This window comes from Saimiri boliviensis, chromosome X, assembly GCF_048565385.1.
Source record: "Saimiri boliviensis isolate mSaiBol1 chromosome X, mSaiBol1.pri, whole genome shotgun sequence".
NCBI lineage: Eukaryota > Metazoa > Chordata > Mammalia > Primates > Cebidae > Saimiri > Saimiri boliviensis.
The window spans coordinates 53,388,008-53,409,015 of NC_133470.1; the positions used below are offsets into that span (position 1 = coordinate 53,388,008).

A 21,008-nucleotide genomic window follows, 5' to 3' on the forward strand; every position below is an offset into this window, starting at 1 on the left:
TCCGTCTCAAAAGAAAAAAAAAAAAAAAGAGTGTAAAGACTCCAGAGTACAGGGCTTTTCCCTCCATCCTCTATGAAGAAGACCCCAAAAGTCAAATATCCCTTTCCAAGAAGCTGGTTGAGCACGTTTTCACACGTCTTATTAGCTACCAGTTTAGCTGGATCCATTTATATCTCTAAGGTCCTATTCCTTATAGGACCAACCCAAATGTCTTAATAACACTGACAAAAATTTGGGAACCGAGGCCAGAACAGGAAAACAATCCATAAGGAAACAGAAATTGACAAAACCAAACCATTTCTTTTTTTAAAAAATAATTTCCTCATGAACTTAAATGTCAGGAAATAACTAGGAATAATTGTTGTTTATCATTTTAGACTTTCCCTGTTGTGTATATCAAAATATACATACGATCTTTTCTTAGACATTCATGTTTTCACATACTTTAAGAAAATGCATTCGTACTATTCACATTATGCAAATATCTGCTAAATCATTTCTCAAAGCAAATGTCTCAACTATCTAAGGTAGCTGGCCAGGAGTGACCATTTAGATGAGCTCAGCCAACAAGCCTATGTGTGCCTGGGCATGATATTTCTTACAGAGCAGGTTTTTAGTAGACATTTGTAAATAAATGGACACATTAATAAAGATAGCCACTAATGAAAGGGAAAAAAGGATGAAAGAGGTTTTTGGTCTAGTAAGAAAGCACTGGGGTAACATAAACCAGACACATGGCATACTGTAAGTCAGGACAAAGACAGCCTCAATCTAAACTGCATCTTCCATTTTGAACCTACTATCATGGATTTTCACTTGATAGTTACTATCCTCATTAGAAATCAGTAGCACATAAAAATGTTCTTGGTGAGGATAAATTATGGTAGTTTGCTTTCATCTAAAAGCTAAGTGAAATTATCTTCACACCTTTTTTAAGTGTTGAGCCCCTAAGGAAAAGTTTTATAGTGACTGATTTACCACATATAGTCCTGTCCCTATCCTCAGTTTGTCTCCCCTTAACACAGCTACCAATGAGGTCATCTGGGCAGACTCCAGGAAGATGCTCATCCCTGGCTTCAATGCCTTTTAATGACCCCCTACAACAATATCACTTCCCTTATCTGTTCTCACTCTCCAATTTAGCCATTAATTAGTGTGTATCCTTCCACAGTTGGCGAATTAATAGTCTACACCTGTGTTGACATCCGTTTAACTGACAATTTGTGCCCTCAATGACTGACATGTTGAAATTTTCCTGCATTCTTTCACACGCAATTTTTGACCAGGAAGAATATGCCCTCTATTCTCAGGACACCCTTTTGGCTCCACTACCTTTACAGAGGTAGCTCCCCAAAGTCTGTCTCCCTAGAAAGCATTACATTGACTACCAGAAAGAATGGCAATAAACACCTGTAGGCCCTTCCCTGCCTTATATGTAATTGCCAGAGCCTAGTATGTCTGGGTTGGTTTGTGCCTGTCTGTCTGTCTGTCTGTCTGTCTCTCTTTCACTCTACCATCTTTGGAAGTCTTAGCTACAATGGAGCAGAGAGAGCAGCAAGCATGTCATCTCAACGTTAAATGGGCGCAGAGGCTTCCTTACCCCTTCTCACACTTTTTTTTTTTCCCTAAGACAGGCTGAGGAACACAGCTGGGGGAAAAATAGTAACAGTGGTACATTCAATATGTTACTTCTGGCTAAGCAATAGGTACTGATGAGTGACCACAATGGGAGAAAGAAGAGGCCAGCCTAGATAGCTCATTTATCTCCTGCGAATCCAGTTCAGAAAATATTTAATAGTTGTGTCCGCTGCTCCCATTTGAAAAGTCTCAGGGAAGAAACAAAACACCATAAAATCCCCAAAATTCAACAAGGATTCTAGAGGTCAACATCAGCATAAAATATTACAGAAAAAAATAAGAGAGTGGTCTCAGGAGAAGAGAATGAATAGAGATTTAAGTCCAACTTCCTAATTCCCTAAATATGTTACTTATTGCCACTCTTAAGGATGTCATTTTCTTTCTATTATATTATGTATGCTGTGGCAGGGGATTTATTAGGGAGAATGTTCACGAGATGGCAGAACCCTAGAATGTTTTATTAACTCTTCTTTTTAAAGCTAATGTTAGATTATAAGTATATTCTGGTATATTTAGCTTGATGAAATAGCACATAGCAATTAAAATGATAATTAGGAAGACTGTGTAGAAACATGGAAAAGTGTTTATGATACAATGTTAAAAAGCAGAACATGAAATGGTATATCAGTGTGATTATAACTCTGTAAATATATATACATATGGACAGATTTGAAGGGATTATGCAAAAGTGCAAATAATTCTGTTACAGTTGATAGATTCTGGCTGATTTTGTTCCTATTTTTAAACTTCTTCTAATGCTGTTTTTTAATTGTCTTCATGATTAAAATGGGATAAAAGTCTTTGCCAGAGAGTGTAAAGAAAATGCAGCTATAAGAAGTCTGCCAGGAATGAAATATTATCAAAGAAAGATGAGGGAAGACCCAATATCTTCTCAAGATCTCCCGCAGCGCTAGTGTCTAAGATACTCACTTGCTAATAATACAAATAATAGATGTAAACTGCCCTTATCAAAAACATAAGTGATGAGACAAGAATATGGGAGTAGTTGGATAACCCCCAAATGTCACCCTTGACCTCTATACCACACAAGCTTCTGGAAAAAGAAAAGCCAGGAGAAAAGACTAGTTCTCTGGAGTCTTGCTTTTGTATTCCCTTTTTTCAGCTGGCCTGAAGGCTATCAAATTTTCCACATCAGTGATGAACAGAGGGTAGGATTAGGCGGTCAATCAATACTTGACTCCCCTTATTCAGTCATTTTTGAAGGTATGTAAGTTTAAGATGAGTTGGCAGTGAAAATGTGATTGCCAAAAAACCTAATACCATTTTCTGTCAGAAAAAAGAAGAAATATATTGAGAGGCAAAAATGGGAGAGGTAACTGGAAGGCAGTCATACCACTGTAGGAAAGCAGAATTAAATTCTGAGTCCACCCTCTTTTCAGAGGAACACGAAGAAAATAGCACACAGCCAGAGGAGAGAGAGCAGGGTAGAGAGGGGCCTGAAAAGCAACATCATGAAGAATGATGGAAGAAATAAGATGTATTTATCCTAGATAAGACTCAGGGCCCTTATTTTATCCTAGATAAGACCTGTTCACAGGGCAGGGGGAACAGAAGGGGTCTGTGGCTCTTACTGGTAGGTATGCTTTGAATACCCTTTGACCCCATCTCAATGGTAACAGGGAACAGGGTACTATATCTCAAGGGAGGCAGTTTCCCAGAGCCTTACCTCTGTCTCCTAGGAGTAAAGTGGGCATGGGTGAAGGCAGGCCAAAGAGTAGCTAAATGTGGGTATTATCAGATCAGTCACTATTGGCACAAATTAGCCCTGGCATTGTTATGGTAACAACAAGGAAAGCTGCCCATCTATTTCACTTTGTTCTTAAACTCACCAGGGCTGATCTACAAGTTAAAACCTAGTGCAAAGATCTAGAAGTAATGCATTGATTTGGGATATAAACAATACCCAAGATCTCCAGAAAAAAATCTTAGAAACTACCAGGAAATAGGGTGAACCAAAGAGCCTCTGGATCACCCAGAGTTTAGGAAATTCTTTAGGGAAGAGCACTTGCAAAAAGTTTAGACCTCAGTGTCTCTGTCTCTAAAATGAAAACATCAAAAAAGATTTCCATGGATCCTTTCAGCTCTGATATTCTAGTGATTTCATATCTATTTTTTTTTTTTTTTTTTTGCCTGGAACCTGAGGCCTAAAGGGAGACCTGACAAACATCTTGAAGATTTTTTAAAGAAAATTAAGAGACAATGACCATGATTATTATTCAGTGCCACATCCTCAAAGTTTAACAGAGTATCTGGCATAAGTTGCTGCTCAGTTATTTGTTGACTAAATGCTAAATAATTAGTTCTTCCCATGCTGGTGATAATCAAAGGTAAATTAGAAGCAAAATATTCAAATTGGTGGTTTTCTTTTATTTCCTTCTTCCCTTCTTTGGGATAGGAAACCCTTTCTTCAAATGAAATAAAAAGCTATTTAAAAACAAGAGAAGAAAGAAGATAACCGCAACATGGAAAACTGACAAGGAGTTAATATCTAGAATATACAAGTAACTCTTTCAAATCAGCAACAAAACTATAAGAAACTCCATGAAAATGGGCAAAAAAGAGAAACAAGGCACAGAATGTCCAGATAGAATGAGCAGGTAGGGCCTACTGCAGGTAGAAACCCCTGGGCTTGTCATTTTAGACTGACTAGCTGACTCACATTACTATTTTATACAATGTGTTATCATTTTCTATGTGCCAAGATGTAAAGACTATTGGGAAGTATTGAGATAGGCAATTTGTAAAAGGGAAAACTCAAATGGCTAAAAAGTTTGAAAACCTCAGGCTTAAACAATCTACAGTGCCTGCAGGAGCTGCCACTCAGATCTGTGTTGGTAACTCATGGTGCTTTTCAGTCCAGTGGTGATCTCCTGGTTTGTGGGTTGCAGAGGGCATGGGAGAAGCACAGTATCTGAACCGGAGTGCTGGGGACAGTGGGGAAGTCCCCAGTCCTCTGGTCTGTTGAACTTCCTGGGTGAGGCAGCGCCCTGCCCTGCCATGGTTTGCACTCATTAGGCTACATCCACTGTACAACCAGTCCCATTGAAATGTGCCTGGTACCTTGGTTGAAAATGCAGAGATGTTCTTCAAAACCAATGGGAACGAAGACAAAATGCACCAGAATCTCTGGGACACATTTAAAGCAGTGTCTAGAGGAAAATTTATAGCAATAAATGCCCACATGAGAAGCAAGGAAAGACCTAAAATCAACACTTCATCATCAAAATTCAAAGAGCTAGAGGAGCAAGAACAAAAAAATTCAAAAGCTAGCAGAGACAAGAAATAACTAAGATCAGAGCAGAACTGAAGGAGATAGAGACACAGAAAACCCTCCAGAAAATCAGTAATTCCAGGAGCTGGCTAATTGAAAAGATCAACAAAATAGACAGACCACTAGTCAGACTAATAAAAAAGAAAAGAGAGAAGAACCGAATAGATGCAATAAAAAATGATAAAGGAGATACCACCACCAATTCCACAGAAATATAAACTACCACCAGAGATTACTACAAACACTCTATGCACATAAACCAGTAAATCTGAAAGAAATGAGTAAATTCCTGAACACTTATACCATCCCAAGACTAAACCAGGAAGAAGTTGAATCCCTGAATAGACCAACAAGTTCTGATTATGGCAGAAATAGCCTACCAAATAAAAAATGTCCAGGTCCAGATGAGTTTACAGCTGAATTCTACCAGATGTACTAAGAGGAGCTGCTATCATTCCTTCTGAAACTATTCCAAACAACACAAAAAAGGGAATCCTCCCTAACTCACTTTATGAAACCAATATCATCCTGATACCAAAAAACGGCAGACATAACAACAACAACAAAAAATCTTCAAGACAATATCCATGAACATCAATGCAAAAATTTTCAATAAAATACTGGCAAACCAAATGCAACAGCACATCAAAAAGCTTATCCATCACAATTAAGTAGGCTTCATCCTGGGGATGCAAGGGTGGTTCAATGTATGCAAATCTATAAATGTAATCCATCACATAAACAGAACCAAAACCACATGATCATCTCAACAGATGCAGAGAGGGCCTTCCAAAAAATTCAACAGCCCTTTATGCCAAAACCCTCAATAAACTAGGTATCAATGGAACGTATCTCAAGATAATAAAAGCTATTTATGACAAACCCACAACCAATATCACACTGAACTGGCAAAAGCTGGAAGCATTCCCTTTGAAAACTGGCACTAGACAAGGATGTCCTCTCTCAATGTTCCTATCCAATATAGTATTGAAAGCTCTAGCCAGAGCAATCAGGCCAGAAAAAGAAATAAAGAATATTCAATTTGGAAAAGAGGAAGTCAAATTACTTCTATTTGAAGACAACATGATTGTATATTTAGAAGACCCCATCATCTCAGGCCAAAATCTCCTTAAGATGATAAGCAACTTCAGCAAAATCTCAGGATACAAAATCAATGTGCAAAAATCACAAGCATTCCTATACACTAATAACAGACTAACAGAGAGCCAAGTCATGAGTGAACTCCCATTCACAATTGTTACAAAGAGAATAAAATACCTAGGAATACAACTAACAAAGGATGTAAAGGACCTCTTCAAGGAGAACTACAAACCACTGCTCAAGGAAATAAGAGGACACAGACGAAAAAACATTCCATGCTCATGGTTAGGAAGAATCAATATCATGAAAATGGCCATACTGCCAAAAGTAATTCACAGATTCAACATTATCCCCATCGAGCTACCACTGTACTTCTTCACAGAACTGGAAAAAAACACTTTAAACTTCATATGGAACCAAAAGAGAGCCCGCATAGCCAAGAAAATCCTAAGCAAAAAGAATAAAGCTGGAGGCATCACGCTACCTGACTTCAAACTATACTACAAGGCTACAGTAATCAAAAAAGCATGGTACTGGTATCAAAACAGAGATATAGAACAATGGAACAGAACAGAGGACTCAGAAGTAATGCCACACATCTACAACCATCTGATCTTCGACAAACCTGACAAAATAAAGCAATGGGAAAAGGATTCCCTGTTTAATAAATGGTGTTGGGAGAACTGGTTAGCCATGTGCAGAAAGCTAAAACTGGACCCCTTCCTTATACCTTAAACTTAAATTAACTCCAGTTGGATTAAATATTTAAACATAAGACCTAACACCATTAAGACCCTAGAAGAAACCCTAGGCAAAACCATTCAGGACATAGGCATAGGCAAGGACTTCATTACTAAAACACCAAATGCAATGGCAACAAAAGCCAAAACAGACAAACAGGATCTAATTAAACTTAAGAGTTTCTGCACAGCAAAAGAAACAATCATCAGAGTGAACTGGCAACCAACATAATGGGAAAAAAATTTTACAATCTACTCATCTGACAAAGGGCTAATATCCAAAATCTACATGGAACTAAAGCAGATTTATAAGAAAAAAAACAAACAATCCCCTTTAAAAGTGGGCAAAAAATATGAACAGACACTTTTCAAAGAAGACATTTATGAGGCCAAAAACATGAAAAAATGCTCATCATCACTGGTCATTAGAGAAATGCAAATCAAAACCACATTGAGATACCATCTCACACCAGTTAGAATGGTGATCATTAAAAAATCTGGAGACAACAGATGCTGGAGAGGATGTAGAGAAATAGGAACACTTTTACACTGTTGGAGGGAGTGTAAACTAGTTCAATCATTGTGGAAGACAGTGCGGCGATTCCTCAAGGATCTAGAAATAGAAATTCCATTTGATCCAGCAATCCCATTACTGAGTATGTAGCCAAAGGACTATAAATTGTTCTATTATAAAGACACATGCACATGTATGTTCACTGCGGCACTGTTTACAATAGCAAAGACCTGGAACCAACCCAAATGCCCATCAATGATAGACTAGACAGAGAAAATGTCGCACATATACACCACGGAATACTACGCATCCATAAATAATGGATGAGTTCATGTCCTTTGTAGGGACATGGAGGAATCTGGAAACCATTATTCTCAGCAAACTGAGATAAGAACAGAAAACTGCCGGGCGCGGTGGCTCAAGCCTGTAATCCCAGCACTTTGGGAGGCCGAGGCGGGTGGATCACAAGGTCGAGAGATCGAGACCAACCTGGTCAACATGGTGAAACCCCGTCTCTACTAAAAACACAAAAAATTAGCTGGGCATGGTGGCATGTGCCTATAATCCCAGCTACTCAGGAGGCTGAGGCAGGAGAATTGCCTGAACCCAGGAGGCGGAGGTTGCGGTGAGCCGAGATCGCACCATTGCACTCCGGCCTGGGTAACAAGAGCGAAACTCCGTCTAAAAAAAAAAAAAAAAAAAAAAAAAGAACAGAAAACTGACACCACATGTTCTCACTCATAGGTAGGTGTTGAACAATGAGAACACATGGGCATAGGAAAGGGAATGTCACACACTGGGGTCTGTTGGGGGTGAGGGACTAGGGGAGGGACAGCAGGGGATGTGGAAGTTGGGGAAGGATAACATCGGGAGAAAAGCCTGATGTGGGTGACGGAGGGACGGAGACAGCAAACCACCATGGCATCTGTGTACCTATGCATCAATCCTACAAAATCTGCACATGTACCCCAGAACTTAAAGCACAATTAAAAAAAAAAAAAAAAACCCTAGAAGAAAACCTAGGCAGTACCATTCAGGACATAGGCATGGGCAAAGAGTTCATGACTAAAACACCAAAAGCAATGACAACAAAAGCCAAAATTGACAAATGGGATCTCAGTAAACTTTTACACAGCAAAAGAAACTATCATCAGAGTGCACAGGCAACCTACAGAATGAGAGAAAATTTTTACAATCTATCCATCTGACAAATGTCTAATATCCAGAATCTACAAAAGCCTTAAACAAATTTATAAGAGAAAAACAACCCATAAAAAAGTGGGCAAAGTATATGAACAGACACTTCACAAAAGAAGACATTTATGCACCCCACAAACATACGAAAAAAAGCTCATCATCACTGGTCATTAGATAAATGCAAATCAAAAACCAAAATGAGATACCATCTCCTGCCCATAAGAAGTGTGACAATCAAATGTCAGGAGACAACAGATGCTAGAGAGTTGGTAGGAGTGTAAATTAGTTCAACCATTGTGGAAGACAGTGTGGTGATTCCTCAAGGATCTAGAACTAGAAATATCATTTGACCCAGAAATCCCATTACTGGGTATACACCCAAAAGGCTTATACATCATTCTATTACAAAGATACATGCACACATGTTTATTGTGGCACTGATCACAATAGCAAAGACTTGTAACCAACCCAAATCCCCATCAAGGATAGAGTGAATAAAGAAAATGTGGTAAATATACAAAATGGAATACTATGCAGCCATAAAAAGGATAAGTTCATGTCCTTTGCAGGGACATGGAGAAGCTAGAAACCATCATTCTCAGCAAACTAACACAAGAACATATAACTAAACACCACATGCTCTCACTCATAATTGGGAGTTGAAAAATGAGAACACATGGACACAGGGAGGGGAACATCACACACCTGGGCCTGTTGGTGGGTGGGGAGCTAGGGGAGGGATAGCATTAGGAGAAATACCTAATGTAGATGATGAGGGGATAGATGCAATAAACCACTGTGGCAGATGCATACCTATGTAGCAAACCTGCACATTCCACAGATGTAGCTCAGAACATACATTATGATTTTTAAAATGTTTGTAAAGTACTTTCTGCTCCCAGGAGAGAAAAAAAAATATTCTCTAAAAAATAGTGTGACTTTTTTTCTATACTGAATAAAATTTTCCCCATTTCCCCTTCAAGAAGTATAAGAGTAGCAAGTGTTTACAGCCCTCCCATAACCTACAGCAGAAAGAGTGGTTTATGCCATGTTAACACATTCATGCTTGAGTAAGACATGCTTCCAAGGGTACCAAGAAGGAAGAGGCAGAAAATGCAGAAGGAGCCTGGCTCACTATCACAATTTTTCTTTAGTGATCGCATATCTACGTCTTACAGAACTAGAGAAAAAGTAAGATCCAGACCTAAAGAGCTCCTCCAAACCTACACATTTTAGAGATGGGGGACAAGGCCTAGGGTGGAAAAGACTCATTTGTGATTCCTCAGGCAGTTAGTGAACAAGGTGGGACCTGAAACCAGAACTCCCAATTCTAAGTCTAGTATTCTTTCTGATAAACCATTCACTCCTCACAGCTTTTGGTTTCATTAAACCAAACACAGTCTTGGGCTAAACTACTGTCTTCTAGTCCAGCTAGACACAGCTTTCTCCACCTCCCTTTGATGTCTGTGATTATGGGGTGAAACAAAGAGATAGCTCCCATTTAAATACTTAACTTCAACACTAATAATAGTTGAAAAATAAGGAATCAGCAAGTTGTCAACAAAAGGTTTGACTGGGTGGGCTGAATTGGAAAAGTCCTTAAAGCAGGATCATAACACACCCTACGTTCTGGAAAGAGAAATAACTTCCACTGCTGTCCTGAGCCTGTGGCCCATAGGAAGAGGTAAAGATGTGTGGGAGTTGGGAGAGCCTTCTAAGGACTTCCACTGGGCTAATATCTGAGAGCTCTGGGAAAATTATTTTGCTTCTTAAACACTCACTCTGTTGATCTAGAAAACAGAAATAACAATAATAACCTTTGTCCTCTGAAGATCAAATGACATATGATATGAACGTACTTTGCCAATCAAAGCAGTACATACATATGAGCAACTATATTTATTTTTGACTTTAAGCAATATTTATTGAGCATCTAGTATCAGGCACTGTGCTAGGGAGGATATATCAGTAAATCAACAGATAAAAACCCCTGTCCTTCATGGAAAGTGCATTCCAGAAGGGGAGTCAGAAAATAAACAAAATATATCAGTTAAATATATAATATGTCAGACAGATAGGTGTAAAGGATAGAAACAAAGCAGGAAAGGGGTAGAGGCAGTGCAACATTACAGGTTTAAATAGAATGCTTAGAGAAGTCTCAAGAAGATGATATTTGAGCAAAGGCTTGAAGGAGCTAAGGACAGGAGCCATATAAATGTGGGGTGGGGAGGGGAGTGCTTTAAGCAGAGTGAAAAAACTGCAAATGCTCTGAGGGAGGAGCATATTAGTAATGCTGAAGGAAAAGCAAGAGGTCAGTATAGCTGTAGTAGTGAAGAAAGCATGGTAGAAAGGAGCAGTAGGTGAAAGTCATAGAGGCAAGGATGGGTTGATCACACAGGTCCTTATAAGTAATAATAACTTTGGCTTTTCTTCAGGGAGAAATGGTGAGCCATTAGAAGGTTCTGAGCAGAGGAGTGATATGACCTGATTTAGATCTTGACAGCATCCCTCAGCTACCAAATGAAGAAGACTATTTAATTTTATGAAAAACACTATGACATTGTAATATATGTATCATTTTTGAGCAACACTCCTCAAACTTTATTTTGTATTATACATCAGATAGTAACTTTGTTAAAATGCATACGCTGATTCAGTAAGTCTGGGTTGGAGCCAAAGATTTTGCATTTCTAACAAGTTCCCAGGTAATACAGATGCTGCTGGCCTAAAGTACAACAATTTAAGGCTAGAAGTTATGTCCACAGGTCTGGTACAGAGCAGAATTCCACTAAAAGTTTGCTGAATGAATAAAGTGTCAGTGGTTTTATGCTGAATGCCATGTAGCACATTCCAAGGGAGAATTTTTTTTTAGCATCAATCATTGATGTGAAGGGATGGGTGAATGGATTTTAAAAAGAGGCAAAAAAGAAAATTACCTTTTTCCAAATACAACATATGTTACTACAATATTATATGTACTTAATTTCCTCAACAACATTAGAGATTGTTATAATGAAGTCCACTGGAAAAATAAGAAAACTGAATGTCAGAGGAGTTAAAGGGTGCCTTCAGGCTTACAGGGTAACTTAGTGACAAAGACGGAATGTGAAAAACCAGCATTCCATGTCTCCAGACCTCTTATTCTTTCTGCTGTATTTTATTGCCTCAGGGTAGGGTAGGAAGTGGGGCAATGGGACAAGATAACTTTTAATCTTCCGGGGAGGGGTAAGACAATTAGTTGAGATAAAGAAAGTTCAGGCACGTAATACTTGGCCTTGGTGTTTCCAGAGCTGCACTGTCCAATGTGGCTATCATTATAGATATATGGTTGCCTAAATTAAATTAAATGTAAATACAATTTAAAATTCCATTTCTCAGTCATACCAGCCACATTTTAACTCTTCAACAGTCATAAATTGTTGACTCATAGCTACTATATTGGAGAATGCAGACATAGAACATTTTCATCGTTCCAGGAATTTCTATTGGGCAGTACTATGTAGAGAAATAAGAACTTTGAAAAATGTTGGGGCTGTACTACTGACTCCACAGTGGACCCTAGGCTGGGGGACAGAAAACAGAACTTAAGCCCTCTTCTGGAAGAAAGGTGACAAAAAGATTCAAAGCAGAGTTTTCCCTGGGTAAAGAAAAAAAGTGTGGGTGTGGGTGTGTGGGTGTGTGTGGGGGGGGGGGGTGTGTGTGTGTGATCCTTTTAAAAATACTGCCTTCATTTTCCATTGGTTTTCCCTTCCTGTTCAGTAAAATGCCCTTTGAAAATGCCAACTTGCATCTACTAAGCTTAAGACAGTATGAGGGAAAAGGCTCTCATCTTCACTTATGACAGAGAGATGAAAATAATGGGGTTAGGAATTAGAGAGACATCTCCTAGGGAAAAAAAGTGACATACTAAAGGAGCCAGTGTTTGTCCATCCAGCCTTTGTCTTCTGTAAACTGCTGTCTCCAAGCTCTTTTCTGCTTAAACTCACAACTAGTGTTCTCCAAGTGAGAGAGTAGGGCCAGCAGCATCAGCATCACCAGGGATGCTCATTAAACCTATAAATGTTCATACCTTACCTGAGACTGATAATTCATGACTTGGGGGACAAGAGTGAGAGGGCTGCTTAACAAGCTCCCCCAGAAACTCTGGTGTATGTTGAAGTCTACGAATCACTGGCTTTGTGGGAGATGCGTTTTGCTTTAATGAGTGAGGTTCAGCCCTTACATGAGATGGCTACAACTGGATCAGAAACCAAGAAGATAAAAGTAGGGATTCAGGGGAAAAAAATGAGGAAGACACAAAGAAAGGGTAAAAAAAGAGAGACAAATGTATATAAACAAATAAATATTTAAGTTAGACAGATAGAGAAAAAATGTGAAAAACAGTTTGAGAAACCCTAAGGAAGCAGTTTCACCTCACTGAACAGAATCTGGGAGGGTATGTGCCCTTTCCAACATCTTGGGAGTGTCACAGGCAGGGCCCAGGAGGGTTGTCAGTTCTTCACGAAGTATCTCCACATGAACCACCATGGTTACCTCACAAATATCCTTAAGGTGCTTGATGTAGTGACGCTCAGTACTCATGATCTCATTGATGACATTGGCCCGCATCTGGTCCCGGTTCTGTAGTGGCCGCCCCAGACAGAGGCAGTCTGAGTTGGGGTCTAGGTGTCCGTTCTGCACATCACTGGGCCCTTCCTCCACCTCATCTTCCTGGTTCACCCAGAGCTGTGGAAGCAGGCAAAAGAAAAATAATGAGTTAGCTTCCTTCTTTGAGAGGTTTCCAGAAAATAAGAAAAAGGATAAATTGAATTTCTCAGGTATTCAGAGAAACTTCAACCAGAGACCTCTGCAAACTGAATTCCAAACCTGACTCTAGGGTGACTTTTTGCCCTGGGCATGGGTTTAATTTTCTATAGGTCTCTGGTGACCTATCTGTAAATCGAGCAGAGTAACTAGATTCATTCATTCTATAGCACATCTAGGTGGCACAACTGGATTTTAAAAAAGGTTAAGCTATACATCTTGAGTGCCACAGTTGGTTTACTGTAAAACACAGCATTTAAGTACCTGCAAATATAGAGGCCAAAGTTAAATGCTAGAGTGGGTATCTCGAAAACAATGTCAGTGTTGATTTCTGTGATAAGATATAAAAATGATCATCAAAATTTTACTGTAAAATATCTTGGACATGCAAAGATCTCTACCTTTTTAAGATTGGGATGGAGATGGGAGAATATTTCCCCACCACATACTAGCAATAGCTATTAATTGGCACCAACTATATACCATTCACTGTGCTAAGAGCTTACAGTATACTGTATTCAGCACTGCTAGTTAAGTGTCACTTATTACCACCATTTCACAGAAGAGGAGACTGAGGCTCAGAGAAGTTAAGCAATCTATCCCAAGTCACACAGTTAGGAAGCAGAGGAGCTGGGATAGGAGCCAGTGTCTCCAGAGCCTATGCTCTTAGTCACTGTGTCAGCATCTTTGTGCCTCTGGCTCTAAGGAAGACAGGAAAAGAAAAGGAAATTGCTTGGGCCAAGATGGGCAGGCAATTATTAGAATCATCAGAAATTGATAAATTTGGTAACGGTTGAGACTGTCCATTCTAAATCATGAAGGCAGAGAGAAGCTAAGAAAAAAAAATCCTTTGGGACAGCCAAGTCAGATGTCTTTGGATCTTCTAGATGACTTTGACTGAAAATCAAGAAGATGGCCCTTCCTGCCACCCCCGCAGTCCTAGGAAGTGGGGAAACCATGGAGGCAGGAAGGAAAAGAAGAGTGGGCCTGTTTGGCAGAGTGACAAAATCTGTCAGAGGTAATTAGACAAAGAGCTTGCCAGTTGTCTCAACAGGTTTAAAACACTCTCCATATTTTCCCTCCTTAACCCTCAGCTTTTTCCACATTCCTGCCTCAAGAAGCTGAGATCCAACAATTTAGATGCATCCCTATTTCTGCCATCAGAAAAGCCTTTTGGTGGGTAATCACTGAGGGGAAGAGGCTTTGGCATTGAACTAGAGGTATGGCAGTTACTTCCCAACTCTGTATATTCTTCCTTCTTTCTTTTTCTCATGGGAAGTGAGGGGGCATGATTACTACTCAGTGAAGTTAGAGAAGTCACCAGCATATATCAACATATGACTGAATTGTCACAGGCCAAAGCAAATAGGGTTCATTCTGTTTTTATGTACTTTGCATACATAGCCAAATTTGCAAAATGTATCTCCATCCAAAACCCATCACCCTCTGCAAGTGCTCCATTATAAATCTCTTTCCAGCTTCTGAAAGGTCAGCTTTGTGTTTTTAATATGCTAATAGCTGTCCTTTAATTCAGTCAACAGGCAATATGAGAGATGATTATTCAAAAGGATGGACCTGGGCAAAAAAAGTTATTTAAGGCACTGAAACAAACATCTCATGATGTTTACATGATGCTGTCTATTTGTAACAATGAAAATCTCATTCTCTAATAATCCATTAGCTTTTCCCTGCTTCTCACAAAGCAAGCTAAATCCTGCTATGGAAAGGGTAACAAAGGCAGGCCTTTAAGGAATAAGAATCCTCTCTTTTTTTCCTAGGAGTTTAAGAAAAGTCAGGTCCAAATGTTGGCTTTTGGATAGCTGGAATAGGATGAATATTTTGAATAACTCCACTGGGAAGGAACACAGGATATGAAGGAAGGAAAGGGGGAGCAGATGTAAAGGCAGAAACAGAACCACATTTAGGTTCCAGCTATATACCATGACACTGTCGTTCCAAATAACAGTGAGAGAAGATGAAGGCAACTGCAGCCAAGTGAAAACAGATTCCTTATAAAGAATTTGGTAGAGAAGTCCCTTCTGGCTATAACTAAAGGCCCATGTATCAGGATCCTTCATAAGGAGCTTCCGAGAAGACAACTTCATCTACTCTACTCCAAGCCCGGAAGCCTATTCCTTAGGTTAAGATACTACTTTCCTCCAAAATAACTACTAACCGAGTAATTCATTCATTAAATCTATGCCAAGTGCCAATAATGTGCCAGATATTAGGGATACATCAGCAAATAAAAAAGACAGAAATCACTGCCCTTTATAGAGTTGACATTTGAGAAAAGATGTTTCTTAGCCTAGAAAAAGCTCCCACATAAGGCCTAATTGTTCTTCTCCTGATCCCAGGTTCCCACAAAAGATCCCCTGGGCCTAGTGATAAGACTTTCTGGTCTAACCTCAGTCCTCTGCTCTTGAGAACTTCCCTGTTCTGTGCAGAGAAAGGTCTTTGTCTGCTAGTATGTCACAGTGCATTGACACAGGTCAGCCCATAAGCTTATCTGGTCTGAAATGTCAGACCACAGAGCCATTATCAACTCTATCTAACAATCTATGCAGGCTACTGTGTACCTTTTCTTCATTAATGCTGCAATTAGCACATATAGATGCCTGGGTGACAAGTAAGAAGATGGACAATGCCTGGAATCTGCCAGATTGAAAGGCTGTCCTGTAAGTCTTCTTAGAGTACTTAAAGGCTGGTTTCCCCAGCCTTCATTAAACTCTGAAGCAAGGCTGGTTAATGCAGTTCAATTTAACAAATACTTACTTTGGACCTATTCTGTGCCTAAACACTAACTGTGAAGGACATGCAGATGAGCAAGACAACTCATTCTTCCCTCCTCCTTCTAAAACATGGAGTGCTTTCCAATTTGGAGACAATCTCTGGTCTTTATTGCTCCTTTTTTCTATTTTCACTGTCATTGTTCTCATCTTGTTATACCTAGACAAGTCCCTGGGTGATCCTCTAGCTTTTACACTTCCCACATACCACTATCAGACCAATTTCCTTGACTATCACCTTGACTGGCTAATCCATAAGCCTCAAATCCTTAATAGCTCTCCACTGATTATAAAGCAAGTCCAAACCACTCACACTGACATTCAAATATTACCATAATCTGACTCTAATCTGTATTTCCACTCTTATTTCCTACTGCTTCCTTCAGGAATATCAGGCTCCTCACAGACTGGTCTATTTTCTGTTCACTAATTTCCCATCTATGTCCTTTAATCCCATGCTCAAACATAGAAATACAATAGTCCAGAGGCTTTCAACAACTTCAGCAACAGTAACCCAACTTCTCAGTTTCCTAATAGAGAAGCTGATACCCACAAAGATAGCCAGGGAGTTACCAATATACCCATATCTTTAATATGCCTTTTTATTTTGTGTCTTCCATTTTTTTTTCTCTTTTTAAAATTATAAATTATACAACAACACATTTTCCTTGAAAAAAACTTAATGTTTAAGTCTTTAATCCATCTGGAGTTAATTTTGGTGTAAGGTGTCAGGAAGGGGTCCTGTTTCTGCTTTCTGCACATGGCTAGCCAGTTTTCCCAACACCATTTATTAAACAGGGAATCCTTTCCCCATTGCTTGAAAAACTTAAAATAGAAAAAAATAGATCAAAATTATTGAAATCATGGACAAAAGAAGAAATATTACTACCAGTATTACAGAAATAAGGATTAAAAGGGAATATTATCAACAATTGTATGTCAATAAATTACATAACCTGATGAAATGGACAAAGTCCTAGAAAGACACAAGCTACAGAAACTGATTGAAGGAGAAATAGAAAATCTGAGAACACCTATAACAAGAAAAAGATTTAATGAATAACTTCATTCAATCTTGAAAACTTCCCGCATGGGGTGGGGAGGAAACCAAACCTCAGGACTAGATGGCTTCATTAGTGAATTCTACCAAATATTTTAAAAATAACTAATACCAATCTTTCACAAACCCCTCCAAATAACAGAAATATAGAAATCCTCAATAAAATATTAGCAAACCAAATCCAGCAACATATTAAAAACAAATTTTCTACCTTACCAGATGCAATTTATCCCAGGAATGCAAGGCTGCTTCACATATGAAAATCAGTCCAAGTAAATTATACCGTATTAGTGAAATAAGGTTATAAAATCCCACATGATCATCTCAACAGGCACCAAAAAAGCATTTGCAAAATCCAACACCCTTTCATGGTGGAAAAAAAAAAATACTCAACAAACCAGAAATAGAAGGGAACTTTCCTTCAAATAATAATGAACATTTATGAAAAATCCAAGGTTAATATCACATTTAATGGTGAAAGACTGAAGGCTTTCATCCTACAATCAAGAACAAAACAAGGATACTCACTTTCATCACTTCTATTCAACCTTATACTGAAGGTTCTAGCCAGAACAATTGGACAAGAAAAAGAAATAAAAGACATTGCATCAGAAAGAGGTAAAACTATCTCTAGTCACAGATCATATGCAGGAAATCATATAGAATCTACCAAAAAACCTGTTATAACTAATAAATAAGCTAGGCCTTGTTGCAGGATATAAGATCAATATAAAAAATCAATTATGTTTCTATATACTAGCAGTGAACAATCTGAAAGTTAAATTAAGAAAATAATCACATTTAAATAGCAACAGAAATAATACATAGGAATAAAGTTAACAAAAGTGCAATATTATACACTGAAAACTAAAAAGCATTATTGAAACAAAGTAAAGAAGAACTAAATAGAAAAGCCTCTCCTTTTCATGGATTGGAAGATTTAATGGTGCTAATATGGCAATATTTCTCAGATTAATTCAGATTCAACACAATACCTATCAGAATCTCACCTGGTGTCTTTGAAGAAAATTGAAAAAATTAATATTAAAACTCACATGGAAGTTTTAGGGACCCAGAATAACCAAAACAATTTTGAAAAAGGAGAATAAATTTGGAGGACTCATACTTTCTGATTTCAAAACTTATTACAAACCTACAATAATCAAGAGAATGGGGCACTGGCATAAGAATAGATATAAAGATCAATGAAATAAAACCAGGAGTCCAGAAATATATCCTACATCCATGCTGAACTGATATTTGTCAAAGGTGCCAAGATGATTCAAGAAGTACAGTTTTTTCAACAAATGGTGCTGGTACAACTGGATATCCACATGCAAAAGAATGAACTTTGGTCCTTACTTCATACTATACACAAAAAATAAATTAAAATGGATAAAATATCTGAATGAAATCAGATTATCAAAGTCATCAATGAAAACATAGAGGAAAATCTGTAACCTTAGACAATAGTTTCTTAGATATGACACCTATAACATAAGCAACCAAGTAAAAGTAAAGCGAACTTCATCAAAATTGAAAACTTTGTGCTACAAATGATACCATCAATAAAGTGAAAAAATAACCCAGTAATGGGAAACTCTCATACACTGCTGGTAGGAATGTAAAATGGTATAGCTGCTGTAGAAAACATTTTGGCAGTTCCTTAAAAAGTTAAGCATGCAGTTACTATATGATCCAACAATTACACTCCTAGATATATACTCAAGAGAAATAAAAACACGTGCTCACAGAAAAACTTGTATACAAATGTTCATAGTAGCATTATTCATAACAGCCAAAAGGAAAAGCAATCAAAATGTTCATTAATTGATGAATGGATAAACCAAAATATGGCATACTTGTGTAACAGAACACCATTATTATTGGAAAACTGCTAAGAAAGTACAATTTTAAATGTTCTCACTACAAAATAATGGTAAGTATGTGTGGTGATGATATGTTAATTTAATCATTCCAGAATATATGTGTGTGTGTGTGTGTGTGTGTGTGTGTGTGTGTACATAATATATCAAATCGTCACATTATGCTCCCAAAATATATACAGTTTTGTCTATTAACAATGATTTTAAAAATGTTTCAGAATTAGACAATGGTGATGGTTGCACAACTTTGTGAATATACTAAAACCCACTAAGCTGTATACTTTAAAATGGTAAACTTTATGGTATGGAAATTATATATTTATAAAAATAGATACATTAAAAAGCTAAAACTGTCTGGACAAGGTGAAATTTCCCCTTTGACTGTTCTCCATCCTAATCATATTCTACCTCTCCCGAGGTAACCACAGTTATGGATTTTGCGTGAAATCCTTGTCAACCTCTCTTCTTGCATTTATATGCCAATATGTTTATCCTGACAGATTCATCATGTTCCATATGATAAAGTGGTGATTACCCAGCCCTTGGTGCACCCTCTTCAACATCTTTAGTAGCCCCTCCCCGCAAATGGATCACTAGTTTTAAAAGAAAACTACCATATATCCAGCCAGTAACACCTTCATGAAGTCACTAAAGGCTCAAGGAGTGTCTTAGAAAGCCAGCCAGCCCGTCTCCAGCAGTGTAATATTTCTGAGAAGAGAATCTGTAAGCGGTATTGTCTAAATCTCACCTTGATAGTTTCAGAGGCCAAATCTAGTCAACCAGAGAGGAGCAAAAAGCAATCTATCCTTTGAAGAGGTGAGAGGTTATTACCGCCAGTCATTAAACAATAGACACTCAGAGCTATAGAATCAGAGTTTATAAAGGAAATGGAAGGTGGACAAGTCATTGTCACCCCTTGCTCCCCAATCAATACATAGACTCCCTTGACAATATCCCCTGCCAGCAATTGCACAGCCTATCTGCTTGAACACAATGATTGATAAGGAGATCACTGTCTCCCAAGGAAGCCCTTTCCTTTTTCAGATAATTCTAATCATGAGCTCTGTCTCTTTTTGAATAAAAGTGCCAGCCAAAAATCAGAGCAAACACTGCAAAAGGGCAAAATACAGATAAAGCAGAGGGATTGAAGGGAACATGAACTCTTCCATAACAAAGGTCACCAAAAGGCCTTTTCTCTGTTACCATAGTGAAGCAATGGCGAAGCGTGGATACAAAGGTGAATCTGAGGGACTGAAAGTAACCTGGTTAGTTTCAAGCAGAGTTCCTACTTCTCACACATACATACACACACACATGCATATACACAAATAAATAAATAAATAAATAACCCTGTTTTGGAGCCCCAGTCTCAGCTTCCAGGAGGATCAGAAGTGCTTAAGGATCCCTGAATGTGCATGCCAGGAAGCCCTTAGCATTCCTCTCTAGCCCAAAGACAATCAGCATGGTATATGCAGTCAGGCACAGAAACTACTTCTCTACCCCTCAAGGGAAGATTTAATAACTGTCACTGATTATATGAAGGATCATTATAAGAAGGTTGCTAACAAATTGTTCTCCCTCTCCAGCACCGACATAATGAGAAACAGGAGCTTCAACCAGAGCAATGAAAATTTTTGTTAAATGACAGAAAAAAAAGAGAAAAAAAAAGACTTATGTGAATATCCTGTGTTTGCATTCATGGCTTTCCATCAGCACATTATAATGGGCCAGACTCAGCAAGTTTCACTGCTCCTCAACACAGACGTGTGACCTCAGGCAAGGCCACACGTAAACTCTTCCATAACAAAGGTCACCAAAAGGCCTTTTCTCTGCCACCACATTCATTCCAACACATTCTGTTTATTCACACCTCTATACCTTGTATCCTTCTAATGCCTGCCCCCTACTCCTTCTTCAGAAAGGCCTTCCCTACTCTTTTCTGTCATTCTTCTTTTTTCCCTGGCTTCCCTGAAGACCTAGTTCAAGAA

The 21,008-nt window shown here is 38.5% G+C and overlaps 1 protein-coding gene across 13 annotated transcripts in view; it reads right to left on the reverse strand.

Moving 5' to 3' along the window:
* The window catches only part of ARHGEF9 (Cdc42 guanine nucleotide exchange factor 9), a 378,000-nt gene that overhangs the window by 63,198 nt on the left and 293,794 nt on the right, over positions 1 to 21,008 (reverse strand). For all 13 annotated transcript variants that reach the window (XM_074391854.1, XM_039475471.2, XM_010351684.3 and 10 more), the window contains one exon: positions 13,016 to 13,207. In XM_074391854.1, coding sequence (XP_074247955.1) covers positions 13,016 to 13,207 — 192 coding nt within the window. The remainder of the gene's footprint in view (positions 1 to 13,015; positions 13,208 to 21,008) is intronic.